Source organism: Pelobates fuscus, chromosome 11, assembly GCF_036172605.1.
Source record: "Pelobates fuscus isolate aPelFus1 chromosome 11, aPelFus1.pri, whole genome shotgun sequence".
In the NCBI taxonomy this organism is placed as follows: Eukaryota; Metazoa; Chordata; class Amphibia; order Anura; family Pelobatidae; genus Pelobates; species Pelobates fuscus.
This window is the reverse complement of record NC_086327.1, coordinates 38,440,880-38,468,680: the sequence shown is the minus strand read 5'-3', so window position 1 is coordinate 38,468,680 and position 27,801 is coordinate 38,440,880. Positions and strand designations below refer to the sequence as shown.

At 39.8% G+C, this 27,801-nt stretch overlaps 1 protein-coding gene across 1 annotated transcript in view; it reads left to right on the top strand.

The window, feature by feature from the left end:
* The window catches only part of ALDH16A1 (aldehyde dehydrogenase 16 family member A1), a 95,741-nt gene extending 73,432 nt beyond the window's left edge, over positions 1–22,309 (top strand). Inside the window, exons 16-17 of the mRNA XM_063436967.1 lie at positions 18,188–18,313; positions 22,012–22,309. Coding sequence (XP_063293037.1) covers positions 18,188–18,313; positions 22,012–22,185 — 300 coding nt within the window. The 3' untranslated portion in view covers positions 22,186–22,309. The remainder of the gene's footprint in view (positions 1–18,187; positions 18,314–22,011) is intronic.
* Positions 22,310–27,801: the final 5,492 nt, after the last annotated feature.

Below are 27,801 nucleotides of genomic sequence, written 5' to 3'. Positions count from 1 at the left end.
TTCTGGGAGGACCTGTGTAGGGTTATTCTGACCAAAAACAGTGTTAGAACTTTGTTGGCTGTTGATTTTGTTATGGTTTTCAGAGTGCTCTGTAATGTTGAACTGCCGGTTTTACATTCTAGAGTTACGTGTATATATTTATATTAAAAAAAAAAAAAGCTACATATCTATTACGTGAAGCCTAAGACGTGTTTTTCTTCGAATATGTTACTTTTAAACCGAGTCGATTAATGATCTTACAGGAATAACCCAGGGGAGAAGGTTGGAGGAATTCCTTTGTGCAATAATCATGTGAGCTATGCATGTCCTAAAGGTGTAAATGCTGTTTTGTATTTGCTTTAGCAGTTCTGTTACACAATCCTCACTGGCAGGATTTAAAGGTCAGTTGTAAATTAATTTCGTATTTTGTCCCTATATTCTGATCTTATGTAAAAATGTAATGTCCAATTTATTTGTCAACAGCAGTGATGTATAGAGCTGCCCGTAAATAAAAAGGGTGTTTTTGGATCATTTTAGGTTGACTGCATTATATGTCATTCGTCCAAGGACCCCCAGTGTAGATTGTCAAACCTTTTTCAAACACTTTGACTTCGTACCTGGGGTCTGCCTAGCTATGCATCATGCTTACACTACAGCTTCTTCTCATTCTGTGAGCTCTCTGTCAAAGATAAACCTGGTAGTGCAGAGCTTAGCTCATTGGTTGACCGTGAACGAGAGCTAACCAAAGCTTCAGATGAGTGGAGAAAGAGAGAAGTGCACAACAGACCCAAGGTAAGAGTTCAAATTGTTTTACAATGGTTTGACTACTTACAATGGGGGGATGTGTCACGGAGCCTGATCGGCACCTCAGTGTGACCGCGCCAGATCAGTGTGGTCACACTATCGCAGTGCCCGATCGGCACCACGATGGGACCGCATCTGATTGGTGCGGTCACACTAAAGGAGGGAGAGGTTACTCACCTAACCTCCAGAGCCTCTCCCTCCTTGCAGTTTGTAATTCAGTGGCCGGGTCCAGTGTTAGGAAGGACGCCGGTCACTGCAAGGCGGTGCTATATAATAACGCTGCCTACAATGACGTCACTAGTGACGTGAACGTGCATGCGGCGTCATGTTTCCGCCGTGCACCCACGTTCTGTTGTTCAGTGCCCTGTCGTGGTTTCCATCCTGTTGGTTATCCGAGAGCATGTTCCTGATTCTGATATTTGCCTTTTGATCTTGGCTTGACTTTCTGGTATTCGTGACCCTTTGGCTTTGTTCTTTCCGTATTTGTTCCTTTCTGTATTCCTGACTGTGGCGAAACCAACCTCGCCACTGGACATTGGAGAAGCCTGTTTGCCCGCCTCCTACCTGCTGACTATGGCCCCTGGGTTATTTGGCCCTTCAAGTACAATATTTGGGCATATTGGATTTGTATGGTGCTGCTGCTGGCCCTTTAAAACCATCTGGGGACATACTGTGGAGTTACTGGGTGGCCCCCATTTTATGTATCAGAGGCACATGGTGAGAACAATGGATGGCGGCCATTTTAACTCACAGACATTGTTGTGACTTTTCTACACGGTGCCATCTTGCCGGTATTTGGTACACAACGACATTGTGCAGTAGTTTTAAACTATACAACAGGGGACACATTATACAGTAATTATTTTTTATATAATCTGTATATGTTCTGCGGAATCTGCATTAAACTGTATCTTCCAAACTACTGAATGGATCTGGGTGAATTTTGGATATGTGGTTCACCCAGGTCCCATGGTTCTGAGGATATACTTATATGGGGTTATTGCATGTTTTGGGGTCCCTGTGATATGTTTCATAAAACTGTATTCTTCTGCCTGTGATAATGAGATTACCCATTGTGTTCAGTAATCCTATTACAGGCAGAGGGGAGGATTTTGTGTGGGAGTGTCTGTGTGTATTGTACAGATTGATTGGTTGTTTTGTCCCTCCCTGTGGGCGGTCCTGTATTCTCAACAACTGTAATAAAAACCAGGCTGGGAGTGCCAGCCTCAGTTCCTGCTTAACCCTCAAAGTGAAGTGTCGTCTCATTATTGGGGGAGGATTTATTGTATGCTGTTCCTGTTTGACTGCTAGGAGTGTAAACCTATTCGTATGGTTTTTCCTATTCGGCTGTATACAGCATTCACATGCTAGAGAGGATTCCTATGCCTCTCAGAGTCGGTGGTTGACCTCGGCTCGTTACTGTTTATTCTATGATGTTAATTCCGGCCATTCTAAGACCCAGTAATACGTTGTTAATGTTTGTATTTGTTACGTGTTTTATTTAGTTCTGCATGTTGGGCCACTGGTTCGTCCAGACAGGATGGCAGTATAAGAAATTATGACCATCTAACAAGGTTATTCTTTAAGGAATGTGTGACAAATAAGACACAAATACAAGTGTATACAAAATGTATTGTTAAAGGAACACTATAGGGTCAGGAACACAAACATGTATTCCTGGCCCTATGGTGTTAACACCACCATCTTGCCCACCTTGCCACCCCTACATATTGTAAATCTTACTATTATTCAAGTCTGCAGCTGCTGCTCCTGATCTGCCTGCTTGGCTGACATCATCAGAAGTGATTCTCTGAGCCAATCACAATACTTTCCCATAGGATTTGCTGAGACTGTCAATGAGGCAGATCAGGGGCAGAGCCAGCACAAGTCAAACACAGCCCTGGCCAATCAACATCTCATAGAGATGCATTGAATCAATCCATATCTATGAGGAAAGTTCAGTGTCTGCATGCAGAGGGTGGAGACACTGAATGGCAGTGTTGCACAGTGTTTGAAATACAGTGTTGACTGCAAAAAGCCTAAATAAACGTAGTATAATCACCAGAACAAATACAATAAGCTGTAGTTGTTCTGGTGACTATAGGGGTGCTTTTAATATTGACTTAGGTTAGGGTTACAGATTTTAAAGGGACATACACAGTACACATTCTAAACCTATCCAGTCCATTTTAAATAGATATACAAAAATGCAATAATTAAACATTTAAATGAAGAACTTCTCCTTATGCCTTCATCTTGGGACACCAGGTTCTCCGTTCACCATGGCACTTCTGCTTGCTGCACTCTTCCCCCCCAGACAAGACTGGTTCTTTTGCAGCCCTAGCTAGTTATCCCAGAATCCCTTTTCTCTCAAAAAAAAAGTTGTTTATCCACATCCCTTTTTCCAGGGAGTTGTGACTTGTGACGAGACCAACCTCGCCACATTGCATTGGAGGAGCCTGGTTGCCCGCCTGCTGCCTTTGGATTATGGACCGGCAGCTAAAGGGTTAATTTTACTGTGCAGAAGGATTTATTTCTCCCTTTCTGCACAGCCGTTCGGTAGATTCTATCTACCGAACAAACAGCCTGTTTGCAACCTCCCCAGAGCCGTGGGAAGTCGGCCGGCGCTGTTAATTGGCCACCCAGAAGCTGGAGTGTGCTGCCAATTTACCTCCCTGAAGCTGCGGTTAACCGCAGCTTAATTGCTTGTTACTGGGTGGCCGCTGTTACACTTAGCGGCCGCTAGGTGGCGGTGTTCTGGAGCTCCCTGGGCAGCCAGCGCTTTTCTGCCCGACTTTCATGCACCAAAATCGGACACTTTTACGTGCAGGCACCGCTGAACCTCCAGCCCCTGGTTCTAATTCGTATAGATTTGGTGAATGCAGGGAAATTCGGTAGTTTGTACAGGTGAATGTTTTAACCCAGATAGCCATGCCATGGAGCATATTAGTGTAATTAAAGACTCTGGCTCCATGGCAATTAAACTGTATTTGTGTGGTCTGAGTGCCATTCTCCTAATAATGTGCACTCAGACCTGAGCTATCTGGGGATATGTTACATGTCTGTGTTTAATGTATAAAAAGTAACTTTATATATTTTATAGCATATTACTGTATTTGTGTCCCCACATGTGTAATGGAGTTTTGCCTTTGTCCTGGGAGATAATTGAATTACAACTCCAGTTTGGAGTGCTACCTTATTCCCTTGTATGCAGTTCGGGAGTTTGGTGCATTCATTTATATCCAAATTCGTGAGTTTTGGTGCTTTTACAGTAGCTGTGCCTGTCTATGAAAAGGGGATTATCGCCTAAATGGTTTTTACCCTTTTCTGCTGAAACGGTCCGTTACATGACTTTACACACGTTTTTCTTTTGATCTCTCTCCCCCTGCTATACTAGAACATTCCAAGCAGACCTGGACTGCTTTAGAGACGGAATGGAATGGAAAAACACATACTTGCATGGTTACACCTAGATATTAATTACTCTGTTTTTATCTCTTGATAACATGACCCTTGCAACCTAATTTTCATATATGTTATAGTAAAGATGTACACAATATGTTTTACATAACCCACTTAATGTTAGGTTCTCTGACATTCTGATCTCCTGATAATATGCATGAAAAACTGTTTGGCAGGGATGTAAGCTATTGTTGGTTTAGCTGGGTGCTGTACAATGCAACTGAAAGCTTTGATAATTAGCACACTGTTATCAAGTAGATGACCTCAAGTTGTGAAACCAGTGACAGACAAATAAATTTATATACAACTTTGCAGTGTCTTGCATATCAATTTCTTACAACAGGGCACTACAAACATCATAACCACTACAGCATTCTGTAGTAGTTATGGTGTTTTGAGTGTTCCTTTGAATGGACACTGTAGTGTAGGTCTTATAACCACTTGTTCTCAAGGAGTTGGTTTATAGTATAGATTGTAGAGCATTTTAACACAAAATAAGTGTACCTGGCTTCCCGCAGTCCAGCCCCCACTGGATGCATGGCTACGACAGAGATCACACTTCCTTCTAGCCATGCTGATTCATACTAGCCATGGATGCTGTGATAGGCTGAAAGCGGACACTCTCAGCCAATCCCAGCCACCTTTTGTTATTTGGGCTAGTGCTTCCTCATTAGTCCAAGTGGCACAGAAGGATGGGTGCTGTGGGGACTCATATGTACCATTAAATTTAAAAAAAAAAGGTTTAATGTTAATGGAAGGATGGCGCCTGGCACAATAACCAATTCAATAAAATTAAGCAGTTACAGTATCTACAGTGTCCCTTGAAGGAGTTAAAAATGCCTAAAATACCTGCCGTACCTGTTCACCACCCCACTTGGGAAATTAACTCCGACTATATACATTTTTATACAAATTATACAGCTAATATTTTAATTGAACTAATTTTTACATATCAATGTATGTGTCCTGCTTAAATGAAAAAAAGCAAATACATTTTTATTGATACTTTATCTTTAACTGGATTTTTCTGATGTGTTTGTTTTTTGGTTTAAGTGTGTAAATCTACACTAATTTACAGTTCGGCCAAGACCCATATCATCTTCCCTCAGTGCTGCTATTTCAAAATGGATCCTCACTTAGAAGCATTGCTTACAAGATGGCAGATATCTGTACTTTGCCCAGAATTCTAATGTAAATGTGCAGCAGGTCTGGCAAAGCAGATTGATCTTAAATCTTCCAATCATGACAGCGCTCAGGAAGGGAATGCAATCAGGTCACCACAGGAATTTGTAAATGAATGCGTGTGCACAAGCAACTCGGTGGGGGAGTTCAGTTTTAGTAAACATTTATTTTTCATTTAAAGCTGTTGTTATTATTATTGCCATTCATGTAGCGCCTATAAATTCCGCAGCACTAAAATATTATGACAGATTATGACAGGAACAATAAACTGATGAGAACCCTGTTCAAACCAGCTTACAGTGTGTAGAGGACAAGATTTGATTCAGTTATTCATATTCAATCAGTACATTGTGTTGAGAAACTTGCCGTACAATTAATATATTAAAAGGTTATAGGACGGAAATTGTCTTCCACCATAAACCTATCATTTGTGCTACAACTTGGCAAGGACGTTTTAATTACAGTTATGAAACTTTAGATTTTTCTGTTATTTAAAAGCCTTATTATGTAACTTTCATTTCATGATTGAAATTCTCCATGTCTTTTATATTTGCAATTTTCATTTCTATGCTCATCAAAACAAAGTCTGAGAATTATAGAAATTATCGGTATCGGTACTTCTGAAAGTAATTGCATGTTTCACAACCCTTGCTAAGCAGCTGTTTATTGAATGAATTCAGAACTCCCGGTGAATAAAATGAGAAAACCATGGTTGTGTCAGCTATTTGCTATCCTGGGAAAAACTTGCTGCAGGAATTGAGGAATTTCAGGGAACTTGCAAGAAATTCAGGAATTTTTAAAGGGAGTGTATTTTTCTTTGCATAATTTTTTCAAAAACATTATCTATATTTGGGCTTAAAATTTCCACTCACCCACTTGTGATTGGCATATCTCCCAACATTTCAAATGGAATAAGACGGTCACTTTAATTTTAGGGGTTGAGTGGGGGGGTGGCCATGGGCGGGGCTGTTATGAGAAATTTTAAATGCAGCTAAAATGTAATTTAGGATACAATGTATCTTATTTACACAGACTGATTTCTAGACACACTTATTGTGAGTTACGGGAACACTATAATGTCACTTTGTCCCCCTGGTGGCAAATAATGGCGTTTTTACACTTACATGATTCCAGGCCAAGGTCCCTCGGTGCTAATTCGGGTTCCTCCTCCGTCAGCTGATGGGAGGGTAGCCTAATGCACATGCACGGTGAATGCCACACTCGTATTAAGCCTTCCCTATTGAATTAATGCTTTCCTCTGGGGATTTAGCAGACACTAAATGTCCTCATGCAAAACTTGAGGATTTCCAGCGTCGCTTCACGGAGTCAATCTCTGTGAAAGGCCAGGAAGAGCCTCTAGTGGCTAAAATTACAGGGACATATAGATGAACGTGGCTGGGTGCCCATAGCGTCCCTTTAAAGACACAATACTGGGGAGCTCTGTTATACACTCAGACACATCAACAATATAGAGCTTCTAGAAAAGAGGAACAGATGGTTTTGGTCCCAAATTTGGTCCCAAATTTTGGACTGTTCCTCCTAAATAGGAACACTTGGGAGGTATAGATATATCCAACCACCAAAGGTGCTATGATACGCAGCCAACAGATTCCACGTCTGGACTCAAATTCCCCCTCCATCTTACTATCTCTACAAACCATTTAGTTACCATGACCGTTGTAGTGTGGGAAATCCTGTTTATAGAGATGAGTGGGGGTACCATTGCATGGGTTAATATGCAGGTATGATATTAATAGAAAAGGAAAGTTCCTGCGAGTTACTGTTTCTTATAAATGAGTCAGACCGGAGCTGTCAGGCTCTACCTACATAGTGTGTTCAGTTAAAAGGACACTCCAGGCACCCAGACCACTTCTGCCCATTGGAGTGGTCTGGGTGCCAACTCCCACTACCCTTAACCATGCAAGTGTAATTATTGCAGTTTTCATAAACTGCAATATTTACCTTGCAGCGTTAACTCCTCCTCTAGTGGCCGTCTAATAGACAGCCACTAGAGGGCACTTCCGTGATTATAGCACACGAAAAGTGTGCTATAGCATTGCTGTGAGGACCTCCAGCATCGCTGAAATCCCCATAGGAAAGGATTGAAAGCATTTTTCAATGCTTTCCTATGGGGAGGTCTAATGCGCCGCATGCGCATTAGGTCTCCCCCTCCGCCTAGCGTGCATGTGCAATAGGTCTCCCCCGCCGGATGACGTCGGCGCTGGATACAGATAAGTCACTGAAAGGGTTTGTTTTCCTGGCACTGGAGAGTCCTTTTAAGGAGAGTGGTTGGAGGCTGATTGACAGCTCTCTCGTCTCTGCAGAATGCTTTGTACTTGAATATTAATTATGAATAGAAAAAGTGGGATGTTTTAGTTTCAAATAAAATTGCATAATATTATGAGTGTGCACAATCGTTTTATGAGGTTATAAATTTTGACTAGACCGTCTTAAGATTTGTGATCAAAGCCATAACACCCCCTCAAAAAAAAAAAAAAAAGTTTCTGTGATTATCACTCCTCCAACCCTAAGCCCAGAGATCTCTTAATTACCAGTGAGTTTATAAGTCTACCCCTGATTTCAAGATTATTTATTCTACACTGGTGTGTATGTAATTAGCTGGCTTAATTTACCTGTTGGTGCCAAGTTCTTAAACAGCAAATTAACAAAAAATTACTGCTACCTAAAGTGGGTGTGAGTGTAAACTTAACATTTTTGGAGATATTGGCTTTCTATCTATAATCTTATTTTATTTTATTTATTATTTAGTTTAGAATTGCATGTGTGTGACTGTGTTCTTTTTTTTAAGTTTTTTTAAATTCTTTATTTTTGACTCAGGTCATGGTTTTAGGTATGCATTTCAAAGGAAAAAAAAGAACAGATAACATGCATGTAACATAGATACGTCCTTCACGTGGGGTTTGCTGGTCAGGGGCCAGCTGAGCTGAGCTGAGGGAATTTAATTTTTGGTAGTGTGGGTCGCTGTGGCCGTGAAGCCTAGGGGGTCTAATGGAGTGATTATGTAGCCGGTTTAACCTACGATGCTAGGGGCTGTAAGGCTGGTTTGAGCGGGTTGGTCTTGTTATTGTGTTGGGTGGTCTGCATTCTCCCGCTGTAAAGGTGAGAGTAATAGTGTGTCCCTTTAACCCGGGGAACGGGGGGGGGGGTGAACCTGAGAGTGGTCTCCGTGGGCAATGTAGGGAAGAGTCCTGGTTACTGGATATGGTGTGGCCGTGGGGTCTTGGGTCTATGTGTAGTTATGCGGTAGGAAATAATAAGTCCCGACGTAGTTTCAGGTACCCGTCTGTGCCGTTGATGGGCCTGTTCTTGTGTAACGGGAGGCGGACGGCTTTGCTGTCGTAGGATCTTTCTCTGCTGGCCTTGTCTCCGTTTGGGTCAGACCTGCATTGAGGATGGTTTCTTGTGGCAATCCCAGGATCGGTAGGAGGTCTCTGGCACTCTGTAGGTCGTGGACTTTATACGATGTGTCGCCGTGGTGGATCACTAGAGCCCAGGGTCGTCTCCACTGGCAAGTGATTTCATGAAGGCAGAGGAGGGCCGTGAAGCGTTTATGGTGCGGCGCCAAGCTAGTGTTGGCCCCGATAGGTCCGCGTAGAAAGAGAGCTGTCTGTCTTCAAATATGTACGGCGTCCGTGTTCTAGTTGCTTGGAGGACCGCAGTTCTGTCTCCGTGGCTTATGAAGCGCACTAGGAGATCTCTTGGTGCCGTAGCTGGGGCTTTCGGTGGTCGTGGGAGGCAAAACATCCCCCCCAGAGTCACTCGTTTGGCCTGTTTGGTGGGTAGTAGATCCGCCAGCAGGCGCCGTACAAAGTGTGGCACTTCCGCTTCTGGGATCTCCTCTCCAAGTCCCCTTATTTTAAGATTGAGGCTTCTCCTCTGATCCTCGAGGTCTGCGAATCGTTGGTCTGTTTTATGGGACAGTTGTTGCAGTTCCTGTACCGCTCTGTGTAACTGCACTGTGTCCTGCTGGTTTCGGCGGGAGTCTGCCTCCAGCGTGGTCAGGCGGCCTGTTAGGCCCTGTAGATCTCCGCGTATCCGGGCCATATCTGCCTGCATTGTAAGTTGTTGTCCAGCCAGCAGTTCCCCCATCACTGCTGTGGTCACTGGGGAGTTTTCCGTTTGCGGGCTCGTTTGTGTGAGAGCCGTTGCTACGGGCGGGCAGTGATCGGCTTCGCTTGTGAAGTCTTCTGACAGCTCAGAGTAATGGTCGGCATAGTCGGCCATGCTCGAACCCGTGTTGCTGCAGGCCTGCCGCCACAGTTCGCCGATATTGCCGCTCAGCCGGGGTTTGTCGGGTTTGACTTTTTTAGTTTTCCAGCCCATATCTTCTTCTCTAGTTGTTGGTGTCTTTTGGCACTTTTTGTGCGGTATCCGAGGGTGTTTTGTTGTGGCTTGGTCCGGAGCATCGGTAGCATGCGGCCATTCAGGACCGTGGTTAGGCTCTGCCCGTGTTCTTTAAATGTAGTTGTATGACAAACAACCAAACGGAAAGATTTTAACAGAAATTTAAATAATTCACTTATTGTGGTGTACTAATTTTAAATGCGGTATTAGTTGTGGGAGTACCAGATGCTTTCACTTGAATTCGATACTAAGAAATATCCTGTTTTACTTAAAAAAAGAAAAGAAAATCATAACTATTTCCTTTTATCGTGTACCATGTTTTGTGAATTTCCTTTTGACATCCTTCATTACTGTGCAAGATTATTTTGTAAGTTAGCTTTTATATTAACTGTTTAGTAATTGAATTTGCACTGCTCCTTTCTTGCTTTTTGATTTATTTTGGATGAAATAGTGCTTTGTTTGTAATTTTATGGCAAGACAGGAGGCTTCATATTTGCTTTATCTTTCTTTACTGAACCTCCCAGCAGCAAAGGAACAGTTAACAGTAATGTAAAAAGTTCAACCAATCAGATAGTATAACAGTATTATATGATGTCATCAAACTCCTCCCATATCCTCTTTCTTTGCTGCTTGCCTCCCAGGTGAGTCTACTCCAATTATATTGCTGTATCATTTAACCTCTAATACACTATTTCAATTAAAAAATGTATTACAATGGTCATATACCTTTAACACTTTATTCACTTATCACTTTAACAACACTTTCTGTGGAAACATTTATGCTCTATTTATTTTAATTTCATTCTATTCAATCTTGGACTACTTTGTCAATTTCCTATTAAACTTTATTTAGGTTTCCCCTTTAAATCGCAGGAGGTTTTTCCTCCTGCGACTCATTACTGCTTTTTACTATTCTCAGTTTCGCGCCCTCACGTTACCCCGCCCGTTCACATCAGCACTTAGCAAGTGCATAGTTTCCCGCCCTTTTGCTGGCGGCGGCCATTTTATTCGCATTCCAGTCACCAGAGCAGCGATCAACTCGCCTGACTTCGGATCTGGTAAGTACTATTTTCCTCTTCTGTTTATAGCACCTTAAAGTGCTAATACCTTAATTTCTTTTAGTGATTTTTCACCCCTTTTTTTTCCTTCTCAGCATTTTTTCCAACACCTGCTGTATTATCATTGTTGTTACTAAATAAAGGAAGGCTTTGTGGGTGACCCCCACCATTTTATTATCTGCCACTTCATTATATTGAGTGTCTTTAATATCAATTCTTAAGGTGTTTTTAACACCAATATTACTGTTCAGGGTGACCCCCTTATACAAATGCACTATAATTAAAGTGATACAACACTTTAATATCAATTCTTAAGGTGTTTTAATACCAATATTACTGTTAAGGGTGACCCCCTTATACAAATGCACTATAATTAAAGTGATACAACACTTTAATTTCAATTCTTAAGGTGTTTTAACACCAATATTACTGTTAAGGGTGATCCCCTTATACAAATACACTATAATTAAGTGATACAACACTTTATTACTACTCAGTGGTGAACCCCACTGTCTATGGTTATAATTAAGTGGTTAACCCCACTGTTTACTATCATAGTGGTACAACCCACTTGTGTATATTTTAGTGGACAACCCCACTAAATATTGAGTGCCGCCTACGTATTAAACTACACAAATATTTTGGGTGACCCCCATCTATACTCTGAAATAATTTTGGGTGAACCCCATTCAACTCCATTCTTTCAAATTAATATACTTAACTGTTTGGCAACCGCTCTAAGACATACCATGTCTGACAATAATGAGCCCGCTATATCCCAGGTACTCAGAGCCTGGTTGGTTTCAACCATTGCAGATTCCATCCCCAAGGCATTAGCAGCCTTTCATGAGAAGACTTCGGCCGAAGTCACCCCTACTGCACGTCAACTCTCTGATTCCGAGGACTCTCAACCCTCGGATTAGGAGGTTACACGCAAACGCCCCTGGAAAGGGGAGAGTAGGTCTGCGGGCAAGGGCAAGACTCCTGCCAAGTCCCAAAAATTGATTGCCACTCGCCCCGTTCAAGCCAACTTTAACCCCTTAGAGGGTCTACATCCCACACGTTAGACGGGGTTGACGATTATTTCCTTGGATATTCTGATGAGGACCCCTCGGCGAATGCGCTAGGGGATACCCCAACGGAATTTGTCAAGGAAACCTCTCTCACACATAAAGATCTAGATGCTATACTACCTAATCAAAAGGACCCGATTCAGACATCCTTCTGGATGCTTCGGGTGTCCCTTTATTTGACCCCAGGGTCATCAGACACCCACGGTCGGCAGAATGGGCTCCACCAGAGCACATTTCCAACTTTTGTAAAATGTGGGTTATGCAAACCACTGGACAAAGAAATTAGGGCAAAACTCAGAGCCGAGTGCCCTCGACCGACCATTCCAAACAAGGTAGCTCTCACACCAGATTTGACCCAAACACAGTTAGAGAGTGGGCCCAGAGAGCCTTATGCTTACTAGGCAACGCTAATGTGGCCATGTCCACCGAGAGACGCTAGGCTGCACTGTACAAACTGGATGCAAAATTAGCCGATCTGAGCTCCCGAGAACTGGGACCAGAGGCAATGGATTACTGTTTGGGGACTCGTTCATGAAAGACCTTTCCAAACATGTAGCGGTGTTCACCACCCTAAATAAGGCCCAATCCTCCATGCGCAGGGTTTTTTCGTTCTCAGTCAGGCCGTTTTTCTGGGAGAGCTGGACGTTATAGAGGCCGAACGAACAGCAGAATCGCCTTCACAGGCTACAGGCCTCACCCCTCTGAAAACTATTGGCAATCGGGACAACCCCGACCCTACCACAGGCAACTATTCACTAATAGAGGGTCTATCCAGGGACGTGGATCTGCCTCCCTACACGGAAGAGCTGCTCCAGGTAATAAATCTCCCTTCTTTCAATGTACCTATAGCAGGTCGATTAACCAGTTTTTCCAACAGTGGGAATTACTTTCTCAGGATCTATGGATCCTACACAGTCCAAGGGTTCAAATAGATTTCCTTTCCACCCCTTCCAGGACACCCCACCTACACCACTAAAAAAAAAAAAAAAAAACATGTCTGCAGCAGACAACGTGACACTACCGAACTGCGCAAGCTAGTAAAAGGGCCAATAGAGAAATCCCCTTTCCCGCATACTTTTCTAAGCAACATTTTTTTGGCCACAAAAAAACTGGAGACCTACGCCCAATTATCAACTTAAAAAAACCTGAATCACTTTGTCAGGTATCGCCACTTCAAGATGGAGGGCATCCATCTACTCAGGGACCTCCTTTGCGTGGGAGATTGGTTCTCCAGCTTCGATCTCAAAGACGCATACCTCACAGTTCCTATTGCTCGCAACCATCGAGCTTTCCTTCAATTCCTCTGGCAAGAGGAAATCTGGCAATTCACATGCCTCCCGTTCGGACTATGCTCCGCACCATGATGTTTCACGAAACTGATGAAACCAGTGATGGCGCTACTCCGATCACAGGGGATTCGATCCATCATATATTTGGATGACATCCTGATAATGGCACAAGACATTCGCAAATTGTTATCAACCCATCAGATTCGCTTACGCGATCTGGCCCATACTATAGGCCAACTGTCCGCCTCTATCCAAGCCATTTACCCAGGACCTTTACACTACCGAGCCACGCAACGGCTCAAGACATACTACCTACACCGTTCCACCTCCTATGATCAGTACATCCAACTGACAGACGAAGTTCGTATAGAACTTCACTGGTGGCTTCACAATATGGAAGCCTGGAATGGCAAAGCCATCTTCGGATCACAACCAGATTTCATTCTGGAATCCGATGCCAGTCTACTGGGATGGGGCGCCACATGCGCCCAAGGGTCCACAGGGGGACTTTGGTCCCCATCCGAACAAGCACTGCACATCAATTGTTTGGAATTGATTACAGGATCTTTTGCAATTCGCAGTTTCGCGAAAGACTGTTTCAACTGTTCACTAGTACTGCACATGGACAACGTCTCTGCAGTGCGCTATGTGAATCGGTTAGGAGGCTCCCGATCCAAGCTACTATCCTATCTGACCAAAGATCTTTACCAATTCTGTCTAGAACGGAACTTATCTAATATCTTCCGGGCACGGACAACCTAGTCGCGGATTGGTTCTCTCGCCATTGGAGGGATGTAAGCGACTGGCAATTAGACCCCCGCGTGTTCCACCAAATTCATTGCCATCGCGGGCCCCTTACACTGGACCTGTTTGCATCCCGTCTGAACCGCCAGACGGAAGCCTTTATCAGCTGGCTCCCAGACCCCAGTCATGGGCAGTCGACGCCTTTCTACATCCTTGGCCGGAGACAGGAGCCTATGGGTTCCCACCTTTCTCCATGATCCAACGCACCCTCTACCGGGTCAAAGCCCTAATAGTGACGATAGTCATTGTCACTCCACTAAGGAGAACCCAGACTTGGTTTCCAACCCTGTTAGAATTATCAGTGAACTATCCAATTCTTCTACCTCGATCACCCGACATCCTCAGGAACCCAACAGGGCACTTTCACCCACTCGCCCTTCAGGACCGGCTCCAGCTTGTAGCTTGGACCGTTTCAGGGGATCTTGGAACGTATCAGGACTTTCGGAGACAACTCAGGCTCTCCTATGGGACTCCTGGCCCCAGGCACTAGTCGAGCTTACATTGCTGCATGGAAGACATGGGTCAGCTGGTGTTTGGAAAGGGACACCGATCCCTTTTCAGCACCTCTGACGATCATCCTAAATTTTCTGTCTACCCTATTTGATCAAGGTAAATCCTATCGATCAATTAATGTCCATAGATCCACTATCTCTGCGGCCCATAATCCCATTGACAATGCGTCAATAGGGAAACATCCTTCAGTCTGTAGACTTTTACGAGGGATCAGGTTAGCCAGACCCCCTCTTCCTAAATACTCCTGTTTCTGGGATATCACTCAAGTCTTTTCCCTTTTAGAATCCTGGACCGCTAATGAAAATTTGTCGCTACGTCAACTTTCGGCCAAACTGGCCTTACTCCTATGCCTGGTATCCTTCCGTAGGGTCTCGGATATCCGAGCATTTGATCCCCACGCAGTAGTCTTCTCGCCTGAAGGCGTTAAGTTTCACATCACCAGACGAACAAAACTAATTCTTCCTCCGTATTCTACTTTACTTTCCTAATAGACAGTCACTCTGCGTGGCACTCTGCGTAAGGCATTATTTAGATGCCACCACCACTCTACGCCCCCCTACGGGACCCCTCCTCGTGTCTTATGTAAAACCACACAAACCGGTATCCGCACCCACCGTCGCACGGTGGATCAGATGGATACTAGCGCAAGCAGGCATTGACTCAAATTTTGGCGCATATTCAGTCAGAGGAGCAGCCGCATCCTCAGCCTTTCGCGCGGGGAGCTCCCTCTCAGACATTTTGTCATCTGCATGTTGGTCCAAAGAGTCCACATTCCGTACATTTTATTTCAAGCCTATGACACATGCTGCATCTTCTATCATATAGGAGTGTTAAAACAGCAAATATGAAGCCTCCTGTCTTGCCATAAAATTAGGGATTATTCTAGCTTTAGTGACTGAATCATCTAAATTTTATTAACGACAGGAGGCGAATATTTCCCCCCCCCCTTCTTTATTTTCACTTTCTAACACCCGCCCAGGTAAGTTACTATGCATTCCAGTCTACTGGTTACACACACTTTATACACCATCTGCCATAGGTTCACGCCATAACACTTCTAATCTAGTGTTTGAAATATTCAATATTATATTCAAAGAGTAACTACAATTTGTTCTTAACATACATGCCATAAATTGCATTCACCTAGTATGAGAACCTATACTCTCACGTCTTTTCTCTATTCCCTTAGTGTGAAAAATACCTACCTTTGTATATACGGCTCCTTCAAGCACGCTGAAGATTCCACATGTTGACTACTTCAGGACTCCAACTTAGTCCGCAGTTCATCGTTACAGTTTACACGGTTGACACAGACATATTATCGACCACAGCAAGAAAGAGGATATGGGAGGAGTTTGATGACATCATATAATACTGTTATACTATCTGATTGGTTGAACTTTTTACATTACTGTTAACTGTTCCTTTGCTGCTGGGAGGTTCAGTAAAGAAAGATAAAGCAAATATTCGCCTCCTGTCGTTAATAAAATTTAGATTATTCAGTCACTAAAGCTAGAATAATCCCTAATACACAAGCAAGGTGAACACAATCATTGCTTTTTCAATATGTGGAAAATACATTTCTTGAACGTTTGGGGCAGTTGTCGTGATTTAAGAGGTTAGGGTTAGAATCAATATGATTTCACATTGATTTACAGGAATAGTAATTTGTTCTGTTAATAATTAATATTTAATTCTCCCTTCCTTTTTGGATGTCAATGTACTTGTATTTTATTTATTGCGCAATTTTTTTTAACTTTTTCTAATAAAAGTTCATTTTTAATCTTATATGTTTTTTTTTTTTTTTTTTTAAACATTGACAGCTCATTCTTGCTATTTGGGGAACTTTGTGCAAACAGATCCACTGTATAACAGTGCTTAACCTAAGTTATGCTTTGAATTATGTGCCGCATTTTGAGCAACCTGACTTTAAACCCTTTAGGACTGGACTATTTTTGCGATGTTGTATATTTGCGACCGGGCATCTTTTTACACTTTTGTGGTGTTTGTGTTTAGCTGTAATTTTCCGCTCTCTTTTACTGTTCCCATACAAATGATATATTGTTTTTTTCAGGACAAAAGGGGCTTTCTTTACATACCATTAATTATATAATCTCATGTAATTTAATTTAAAAAATTAAATAAAAATATGATGAAAAATTAAAAAAAAATACATGTTTTTTGACTTTTACTTGAAAAATCTTTTGCTCATCTACAAAAACGAATGAAAAAAACTGCTAAATAGATTCAACATTTTGTCCTGAGTTTAAAAATACCCAGTGTTTACCTGCTTTTTTGCTTTTTTTTTTTTGCAAGTTATAGGGCTATAGCTACAAGTAGGATATTGCGGTTTCAAAACATACATTTTTAAAATGTATCAATGGTGACATTGTAACACTATTATCTGTCATAAATCTCTGAATAACATGTACATATTTTTTTTAAAGTAGACAACCCAGGATATTCAATATGGGGTATGTCCAGTCTTTTTTAGTAGCCACTTAGTCGAAAAAAACACTGGCCAAAGTTAGCATTCATATTTGTTTGTGTGAAAAAAGTAAAAAATGAAATTGAACCGGAAATGCTTAGTAACCGGAAATGCTTTTTGTCCAACATCCACCGTAAAGACCAACGGTGGATGTTGGACAAAAAGCATTTCCGGTTACTAATTGGACATATATGTAGAAAGGTTTAATTACACATTTCTACAATACTACTTTTCATATAGTGGACTATATACATTTTTATATGTACCATACCAGTAATAGATGTTTACAGTGTGTTACTAGAATATTATTTGCTCCTATCGGCTAGTTTTCCTGCTGCTTCTATAGTAGTGATTTCAGCCGTTTATAGATAGGAGCATACAGTTGTAAAGACTCTTTTGGGACTGTTCTGTTTGATGCTAGTCATTTATACAGACCAAGGACTGATGTTATATTTTTCCATTTGCTGAGATATATATATATATATATATATATATATATATATATTTGTAATATCCGTTTTATTGTTATTCAAGTACTGTGATACATTGTTTAGCAGACTTACCATTCCTGCAAACTTCTTGTTTTAAGCAGTGGGGTTTCCATTATACTTACTCTAATATTACAAGTGTTGGTAACAATCTCCTGGTTTCAGCAAACTGATTTTTTTCTTTTTGCTATTTTTATTTTTCTGTTATCCATTTCAGCCTAAGGTGTGGGTTGTTTTACTGGGATTTGAGGAGTTACATACTTATTTTGTGATCATTATTTACGCCTTCCTATCTAAACCAAAAATTTCCTTTTTGGTGATTTTTTATTATATATATATATATATATATATATATATATATATATATATATATATATATATATATATATATATATATATTTTTTTTTTTTAATTATTATTATTAATAATTTTTTTTTTTTTTTTTTTTACTTCCCAAAAACGTATTTGCCAGTTAGGTATTGGTAATGAATATTTTGTATTGAAATAGATATATATAAAAAAAAAAAAAAAGCCATCTTGGTTCTCTCAGTAAGTAAGGAAAGCCTATTTTTCTTAAAATGTGTAACAGACAACATAATGTTTACATTAATTCACTTGAATTTTCTGATCTGTATTTTTTTTCTTTTGTCCTCTCATGCTATGTTTTTGTGTGTTTGTTTAGGTCTTTGACACATCAGATCTCCCAGGAGGAGTTGTAAACATTCTAACTGGAGGACGGGACCATTTATCCAAATATTTAGCAGAGCACCAAGATGTACAGTCCATGTGGTACTTCGGTTCTGCAGAGGTAACGCTGCCATATCTTTTTGTATTTTAACTACTCATTGGGTATCTGTCATGCACAAAGGGCAGGGTGTCTCCATATAGAAATTAAAATCTATTTGACTTTTGAACCTATGGAACGAGTGCCAGCAAGAGCTCTCTGGGATGGCTTCAAGGATCGATCCCTTCCTTGTATGCAAGTACTTGGTAAAGCTGTAAGTTTGGGGTTCTGTAAGAGCCATAACAGCATCATTATTTCATCAGTAACTTGTTAACCCTTGTGTTATTGGTACTGTTTGTAACAAGCAATGGTGAGGATAATGAACCCGGTAATGTTGTTCTAATTATTTAAGAGGCAGGAGAAGTGAATATAGAATGAGAGGAAGAACAGGAAACACAAATTGTGAGAAGGAAATAGTGAGATGATAAGAGTTTGTAATAGTGAAAACAATCCAGCGCAAGTGAGCCAAAAATGCCTTTTGGGACTCTTGAGTCTCCTTCTTGGTTTATGCAGAAGATAATGGACTTGCACTCAAACACTTTTGCCATCACTGCTATACGTGTTGCCAGTAACTGTACGGATTAGACTTGTTTTTACCTCCTTTTAATTAACCTGAAGGTTAAAAACTGCAGGTATGGTGACTTGACTGGTATGTGCATGTAAGGTTGGATCTGTGGCATGCTGCCGAGAAGCATTAGAGACAGAAAATTGCGTATGTGTATATAAATTGCTCACATCATTAAAATAGAAAAACACTATGTGTGTGACCAAAGTACAACTACAAAGAAAAGGGGAAATAATAATGAAGTGCAGGAAATAGACCGCAAATAAAGAACGTTCTGAAAGCAGTCTGAAACCAGCAGGAGATTTTCTAAGGTTTCCATGGTAATGGATCCATATTTTTGACACGTTGCCCTAAGATTGTTCTTTACATATTATCCTTATAGTGCAATATTAAAGTTATGTTTGTAAATAAAGAGATGTATTCACTAAAACCATAATACCCTTGGTATTATGTCAAACCACATATGTGTAGTTTGCTAAAGCTATGGCTCTTCATAGCATCCGGAGATTTCCACTCTCCAGTCGTATTAATAATGCTCACTTTACACTTCCTCTGAGTCCAACCTAGATCCAACCTAGATGGCAGTGATTAACTGAGCATGCTGGGAACAAGTTAGCTTTGGAGTGCGTGGTCTCTGGGTGCTGTGGAGAGCAACCTCTTCTAAATAAATTGAGCTACATCCAAACACTAAATAGCATAACCACTGCACCGATATGTCCATTTAATTTAGTTTGAAACTAGATTTCCACCTGTAGTGCACTAGATTCAAATATATATCATTATAGAGTCAGTTTCAATTTGCTTTGATGCAAAGTAAATAAAAAGTGTGTAATAAGAGTCACTACCTTTATGCCGGTATACACTCTTAAGCACATCGACATGTAGAGACTTGTATATGCATGCATGCATGTCGTAGGAATAACCCTAAATTATGCTCTTCTCAAGCCAAGTCATGTTTAAAGGAGAAATGTGGCTTTTTTTGGAATTTAGGCCATTGAACAAAACATTGAAAATCACCCAAAACATGTATATTAGCCTTTTTTTTATGCAGTACTCTATTTTCTTTTACATTTATATTAACAATTCAGCAAAAATCATAAACCAGTTTAGCCAAGACAAATCCAGGGCACACATTGCAGATTAGGACGAGATGGCTGCCAAGTCCTTAGTTTTTTGTTACAGCGAACAACCACTGACCCCTTATTGTTTAGTAGATATATCCCCAACATGCCTCTTGGAAGTGGGGGCACTGTTTATTGAATATGACATCCCCGTTTGACTGCTGAATGTAAGCAAGATGTACTGCTTTCACTAATAATGCTCAATAAAACATTATAAGGGAATACCTACCATATAGTAATATGGGGGTCATATTGATAGTTATGCTTGCTCTCTGACACTTTCTACATTTACAGTACTTCAAATTATCATTCACTTGCAAAAAGCAAATGAACAATAATTTGTGAATGTGCCTCCTGCATTTACTTCCAATTTTTGCATTATAAAAGTTTGTATTATTATTATTTATTTACTTACTTATTTATTTAAAATCAGTGTTTGATAAATATTTATGATCCTATACTTTAGGGTGCAGCTTCTTAAACAGGACCAAATACATTTTGCCAATTGGTGGAGATTCTTTTTCCTTGGCCAAATTCTGACTGGAATTAGCTTTAGTAAATATGAGACCTGAAAATTCCAGTCAGAATTTGGCCATTTTAGCCAGATTTTGTCCAATTATACAACATTCAGTGTTTAGTGAGTTAGCCTATCAATATATATCTGCAAATATATATTATATATATATTTATATATATATATGATATTTACCCATTAACATTACAATACCCAAGGAGAGCCAAGCAATGCCTTTCAAACACACAAGCATATACAGCTGCTGATATAGTTTAAAATATTTTGTTTTAAATTTTAGCATCACGTTTATCTTAAAAATAAAAAGTGCGCCTTTGTTTTACAAAAGTCCTTGCCTCTATTGATTAACTAGTGCTAACATCCATCCTGTATTTCCCCAAAAGAAAATGGTTAAATATTTATAGAAGAAGCAGTATAGAAAATATCTGCGTCTCTTTGATGGGAAAATCCCCCCTCCTCCCCACCCCCCCAGCTGGTTAGGCACATTGCCAAACAGGCGGGAACATATTTACTACTTTGACCTGTTTGTTAGAAACGTGATAATGCCACTTTCATTTTAGTTATGTTTAGCTTCGTATATGACACGTGTAAACTACATAATAAATCTCAGAAAACAGGAACCCTTTGTCTTGCTTAAGACCGTCTGGTCTAGGAGGAATCGAGGAGGTGTGAGTTATCCAGGGGTTACACAGTATCATGTAAGGATAAAGAGGTCCTCTGTAATTGAGGGAAAGGGTAGGCTTAGTCAAGATATTTTAAAACAAAAACCAGAGTTTATTCTGCTCTACTTTGTGAGGAAACTCAAGGTCAAATCACTTATTTTATACGGTTTTTGAATTTTCACATTTTTGTTTTGTTTTACATTGAATTTAATGTATTATTCTTAATTAAAGGGACACTTGAAGCACCATAACTACTACAGTATTGCTGTAGTAGTTATGGTGCCAGGTAAGAATGGTTTGACTTTTTACTTGGGAGCTGCCAGACAACTGTCTCTGCCTGCGCTACTTCCATGGGAGAGCTAGAGGCCAGCCTATCTGAGCTAAGTATCACCAGATTGCATTTCGCTAATGGGCCCTGTACCACAGGGCTTAGTTCAGACAGACCGCTTCTGGTTCTCTGTCCGAGGTAGTAGAGGCAGGGAGCAGACCACAGGTAAGATTGGTCTGACACTGTTTAACTGCTTACATGGGAGATGTCACGGCTCTCCTAACACCGTAACCATTACAGTGAATGTTTTTGGTTATATGGTTTTGAAGGAAGCAATATGAGAAGACATTTAGTTTTCTATTATACCTATTTTTTATTCATTTTTTTATTATATTATATTTGCTATATTTTTATGTTTGATTTCGTTGAATTTATGGTAGAGTTTTTTAATATGTTACAAAGATTTTGATACAAGTTACTGATTTCATGTTTATAGTAGCATAAAACATAGTTTCTATGAAACTATGTACTCTGGTAACCTTTTAACTGTGTCTTCCGTCTGTCTCTCCATCAGGGGTCTAAATTCGTGGAATGGGCGTCTGCAGAGAACTGTAAGCGCACGTGGGTGAATTACGGTCTTCCCAGAGAGTGGGAAGATGTCCATCAGGGTGCCGGAGAAGAGTTCCTCTACCATGCCACTCAGTGTAAAAACATCTGGATACCCATGGGGGAAATATTTGCCAATTAATCCTTTTAGAAATAAAGAGAGCCTTAAATGAAAACCATAACATGAGATTTATACTGTAATAAATATTCATACTTTTATAATAGCCACATACCTCAGGTTTTCAATAAATTTAATTAATTCTGTGTTTGTTGACTATCCTCATACAGTTTTTTTTAGAGTAGTGTTTCTTTAAAAAGCAAGAATTCACTGACAGAATGTCATGTTCCTATGATTGTTGTGCTAGCTGATGATGCCATGAGTTGTTAAGATATGTTCAATATTTAAGTTTACGTCCAGGATGCTCTGTTTCTTTTGTATCCTTTCTCTGCATTCCCTCTATTGCACAGCACTGGGGAACATGTTGATGCAGTATAAATACCAAATAATAATTGATGGTGGCCGATTCCTTAGGCTATTGCTGCATTACCAGCTTTGGCCAAAAGGAGGCATTCCAAAGTTCTTGCAGAGTTCTTACATCATATCAACTTTGATAAAAAAAAATACCTGTCCATTATAGTTAAATATATATATATATATCATTTATGACTGTTACTTAAAGATAATGTTATTCTTAATGCATGCACTTAGTAACTGCAATATTAAAGCATATGTATGTCGGTAGGACCTGTTTTTCCCCCTAGAACAGCCAAATTTCTCTGAGACGTAGAATGAACAAGGCACCTTAGGAACGTGACAATGCTTATGGAAAAGCTTCACAAACTTTCTGCAGAATTTTTTTACTGATACACTTTCATAGTTACATTGTAATATAGGCAAAAAAAAACCTCAAGTTCAGTCTTTCATTCATCAGAACTATTGAAGTTGATCCAAAAGAAAGCAAACAAAAAAGATTTGACATCAAGAATCTAGACATTTTACAAATCTGTTGAGAATGTGCTAAAACAACCTCTTGAGGCAGACCATTCCACATCTTTAATCCTGTTACTGTAAAGAATCATCTGACCTAGTCAAAACATTTTTTTCTTAAATTCTTAACAGATTACGTCTTTGTACGGTCCAATTAATAAACAGGTTACAAGAGCGCGGTTTGTAATGCCCCTATATGTATTTATAAATATATATGTATGTGCAGCTCTTCTCTATACTGCTTTTTCTAAAGTAAACCAGTTTAAACTTTGTAACATTTCTTCATAACTAAAATCTTCCACTCCACTTATTTGTGTAGCTTACCTCTGCACTTCTAGTTCCATATCATAATTTTTTGCAATGGGTACCAAGAAATTGGGTATTATCATTGGTTTGTCAAAATGCATAATTCTATTTTTGTCCAGTGAATACCCCTTTTTATGCATGACAAGATCTGACATTGCACATTGTTGTCTAGTCTGTTGTCTATATCTATTCTCATTTAATTTTTTCTCTACCTCAGAACCACGTAAGGTACGGATAACTTGTGCATTCCTCATCCCAAAATGCATAACTTTGCATTTAACTACATTAAATTGTATTGGATACTTGTGTGCCAGGTTTTCTAATTTGACCAAATACCTCTTCAGCAATGTAATATCTTGCTCATACTGTATTAACTTACCAAGACCAGCGCATGTTGAGGAGGATACAAACAGCAACATTTGTGAACATAGACTGCTAACAGTATCCACTTAAATAATGATAAACTGGCAATAAAAGTAATGCACATGGTAATCAACAATGTATTAGTGAATTTTATTTATGGTACAATCTTACTGCACAAAATGCGTATTACAGCATAGTTTAGTTCCAATAGAAGTTTTTGCAGTTAGCTTTTTAATTTTATGATCATGTACCTGTTGTACCCTGATGTTCTTATTCTTAGCAGACAAGTGCAACCAAAATATCCTTATTTTTCTTGTTAAAATTATGTTTCTTACCAACTCTGCTTACTGAATGTTTTTTTTTTTTTTAATTCTAAATACTAGTCTGTGAAGGTCCCAGAAGGTCAGCTGATTCTGAGATATTTAAACATCATGTGGTACCAATATTCACACTATCCAGGTTATTCACTAAACTCCATATTTAAAAATAAAATAAAAATAATTCTGAATAGCAGAAGTGAGGCTAAAATAGCCAATCTCAGTGGAATAATTTTCCAAGTCATCTATGCTTGCCTTAATTTTTCCATTTGCATTTCAATTTGCCTTAATTCAGTGTATAACCAAGGATTGACAAAGGCATGTAGGCCACACAACTGCTCTATTCTAATATTTGGTAGAACAGCATCTAACTCTGGTATTTATTTCCATCAATAATGTCTATTCAACTTATTTAAAACAGCATATTGTTCTGCAGCATAAATTCAGTTGAATATAAAATTAAAATAATCGAACCATATCTCTTTATTTTTTCTTCTTCAAAGTAGTAGCACTCTTTGATTAGAGCCCACGAAACATAAGACAAGTGTGAAACACCCAATCGAATTTAAGACTTTGCTTCTTGCTCTCCCGTCCTTCGTCCAATAATACCCATCTTCTCTGTAATAAGTAACCTTAGGTTCGTTTTCAAAATTAAGATCAAGATGGATTCTTTAATAAGTGCTCTTTAGATAAAGATGTATCCACAGATGAATGTGGACATTAATAATCTCCAAGTAACACAAACTTGTGAAAGATTGTCCATAAAGACCTAAACGAGGGCACAAGGAAGACCATTTACTCTACATTAGGTTGTGTCTGGCACATACCTATGCAAAGCCTTTTAAATTATTTAGGCAAAAAGAAGGTATATTAAAAACCTTGCGGCATGTAGATGTGGTCACATTTCCTAGACACACACAAACTTTGGAATAGCTTATCTCGTCTGATCTGTCAATATTGCTTTAGTCTAAAGCTTTAAAAAAAATAGTAGGATATATTCGAGTTTTGGAGCTTGTTTTAGCACACTAATGGTTTATTTCTAAATGTCTTCCTAAATGTTTGCTGTGAGGTCTGTATTAAGCCAATATTTATTTGTGGTCACAACATACCGACCTGTTTCCAAGGTTCATCCCTTCTCTATCATTCACACACTTAAATCTGGATTCACTGATATTGACTTCCACTTAGCATTTACTTTTTTTGAAAATTTGAAGAAAAAAAAAAAGGTGCATTTTTCTATGAATTGCTATGGCAACTACAACAGGGCAGGAAATGTCCTAATTACCCATTTCAGTGCAGCAGCAGAGAGCAGTGCAATGCAGTGCTCTCTTCTGTAAATCTAAAACGTGCATTAAAATTTATAAAGTACATCTTGAAGTCTATGAAAAAAAACCTGCATTTTATTAGAGAAAGACAATCGTCTCTATCTTTGCCAAAAAAAAAAAAAAAAAAAAAGTGTGATCAACCTGTAAAATTATGTCCCTAAGGTGTCAAACCTTTAGTGGTGGCTAGAGGTTCTCAAGCCACTAACCACCCCAGCAAAAGTCGCAATCTATCTCTCCATAGTAACATGTAAAAGTGAGAGAAGGCCCACATATCCTAAAAGCAATAAACCTGTAAAACCAAATAAAACAAATGTGTTCTTTACTTACCTGTTGAGGTTTTAATTAAAGATCTTATTTCCTCAACCACGAAAATATTATGCGCAGACGTAGCCTTTTGGAATGCCAAACATTTGTGCTACTTGAAGAAGCTATTGTTCCTATACCTCTGTGTTGATGACACTCATATTTCAGATAGAATATTTAATAAAAAAAAAAAAGTTACACATTTTTGTCAGCGAATCCATATTTACTTTATTTCAGTTTTTTCAACACAATAAACAAATGATAATTTGACGGATTCCCTATCACTGGATTATATGCTGTTAATTTTTGTTTATTTTGATATCCTGCATAGTTCGGTATACAAACTCACCGAGAGACCTATTTATTTCATGTACAGAACAGCCTGACCACCCAGGGCAGGAGTGTGCAACTTTTTGACCATTTTCACCTTTGTTCGCACCTCAAGTAACTGCAATTATACCAACATTCTGAGTGGGTGGCCGCCGGTCGTATAGCCGAACACGTGGCGGCGGCCAACGTTGGCTACGAAAGAGACCGACTGCACAGCCTGATTTTATGGAACTCTTTTGGGGCAAGTGCCTTGTGTGCGGTCGATCAAAACTGAGACTTCCATGGGAATCCTGAACTCCCAAACTGATCTGGGTGATTTGGGGATATGTTGGTCCACCAGATCGGGTCTATCAGGGGATATGACGGTATTGGGTTTTCCATGTGTTTTGGGGGTATTTTTAATATGTTGTAAAAATTATGTTTTCTGTGACACATCTGGAGAAAATTGAGTTTAGTACAGTGCTTGACTCCATTATCTCCCAGGTACAGAGGAGGGATTAACCTATTTTATATGGGAGTGTCCTGGACCTGAGAGGCAATGTGATTGTTTATATGTTTTACTGTAGTCTACTCTCAGGTCAGAGGGGAGTGCCCCTTGCATGGGGATTGACATAAAAGGCCAGTGTGGCTACCAATAAACCAGTTCCATTCTTACACTCAACATAGTCTCATCTAATGTTTATAGGGAGCCGCTATACTTGCTATAATCACCAGCTCTTGTAAGAGCTACACAGCTATACCGACCTTGGGATTTGGAAAGCATTACTCTGAATAGGGGGAAAGAACATCTCTAGTGGTGAAACCCCTCATCCTTTTGGGGTGGCTGCCACAAAAATGTAAAATTTATTCAGTGTCATGTTGTAGGACTGCCATATTTGTGTTAGGCACTTATGCTTTCTGCATTATTTTGGCAAGCAATCGAAATTGGAGCTTCTATAAACCGGTTCTTTTCTCAATACCTTATCTCGGTATTTATAAGCGTCAAAATGTATTCCAGCCTGAACAACTATGATTGATTGAGTGAGGTGGAGAAGGATTAGACCAATACGCTGAGCAAATAAATGTAATCTAAATAGAAACATAGAATGTGACGGCAGATAAGAACCATTCCACCCATCTAGTCTGCCCAATTTTCTAACTACTTTCATTAGTCCCTGGCCTTATCTTATAGCTAGGATAGCCTTATATCTATCCCACGCATGCTTAAACTCCTTTACTGTGTTAACCTCTACCACTTCAGTTGGAAGGCTATTCAATGCACCCATTACCCTTTGCCACTTTAATTTAAGACCATGTCCTCTTGTTGTAATAGTTTTTCTTTTTTTAAATATAGTCTCCTCCTTTACTGTGTTGATTCCCTTTATGTATTTAAATGTTTCTATCATATTCCCCCTGTCTCGTCTTTCCTCCAAGCTATACATGTTAAGATCCTTTAACCTTTCCTTGTAAGTTTTAGCCTGCAGTTATTGAACCAGTTTAGTAGCCCTTCTCTGAAATCTCTCTAAAGTATCAATATCCTTCTGGAGATACGGTCTCCAGTTGTGTGTACAATACTCCAAGTTAAGTCTCACCAGTGTGAGCACTTCCCTCTTTCTACTGCTAATACCTCTCCCTATACAACCAAGCATTCTGCTAGAATTTCCTGCTGCTCTATTTCATTGTCTGCCTACCTTTAAGTCATCAGAAATAATTACCCCCTAAATCCATTTCCTCAGATGTAGAGGTTAGGACTTTATCAAATATTGTGTACTCTGCCCATTTTTTACATCCAAGATGCATTATCTTGCACTTATCCACATTAAATGTCAGCTGCCACAACTCTGACC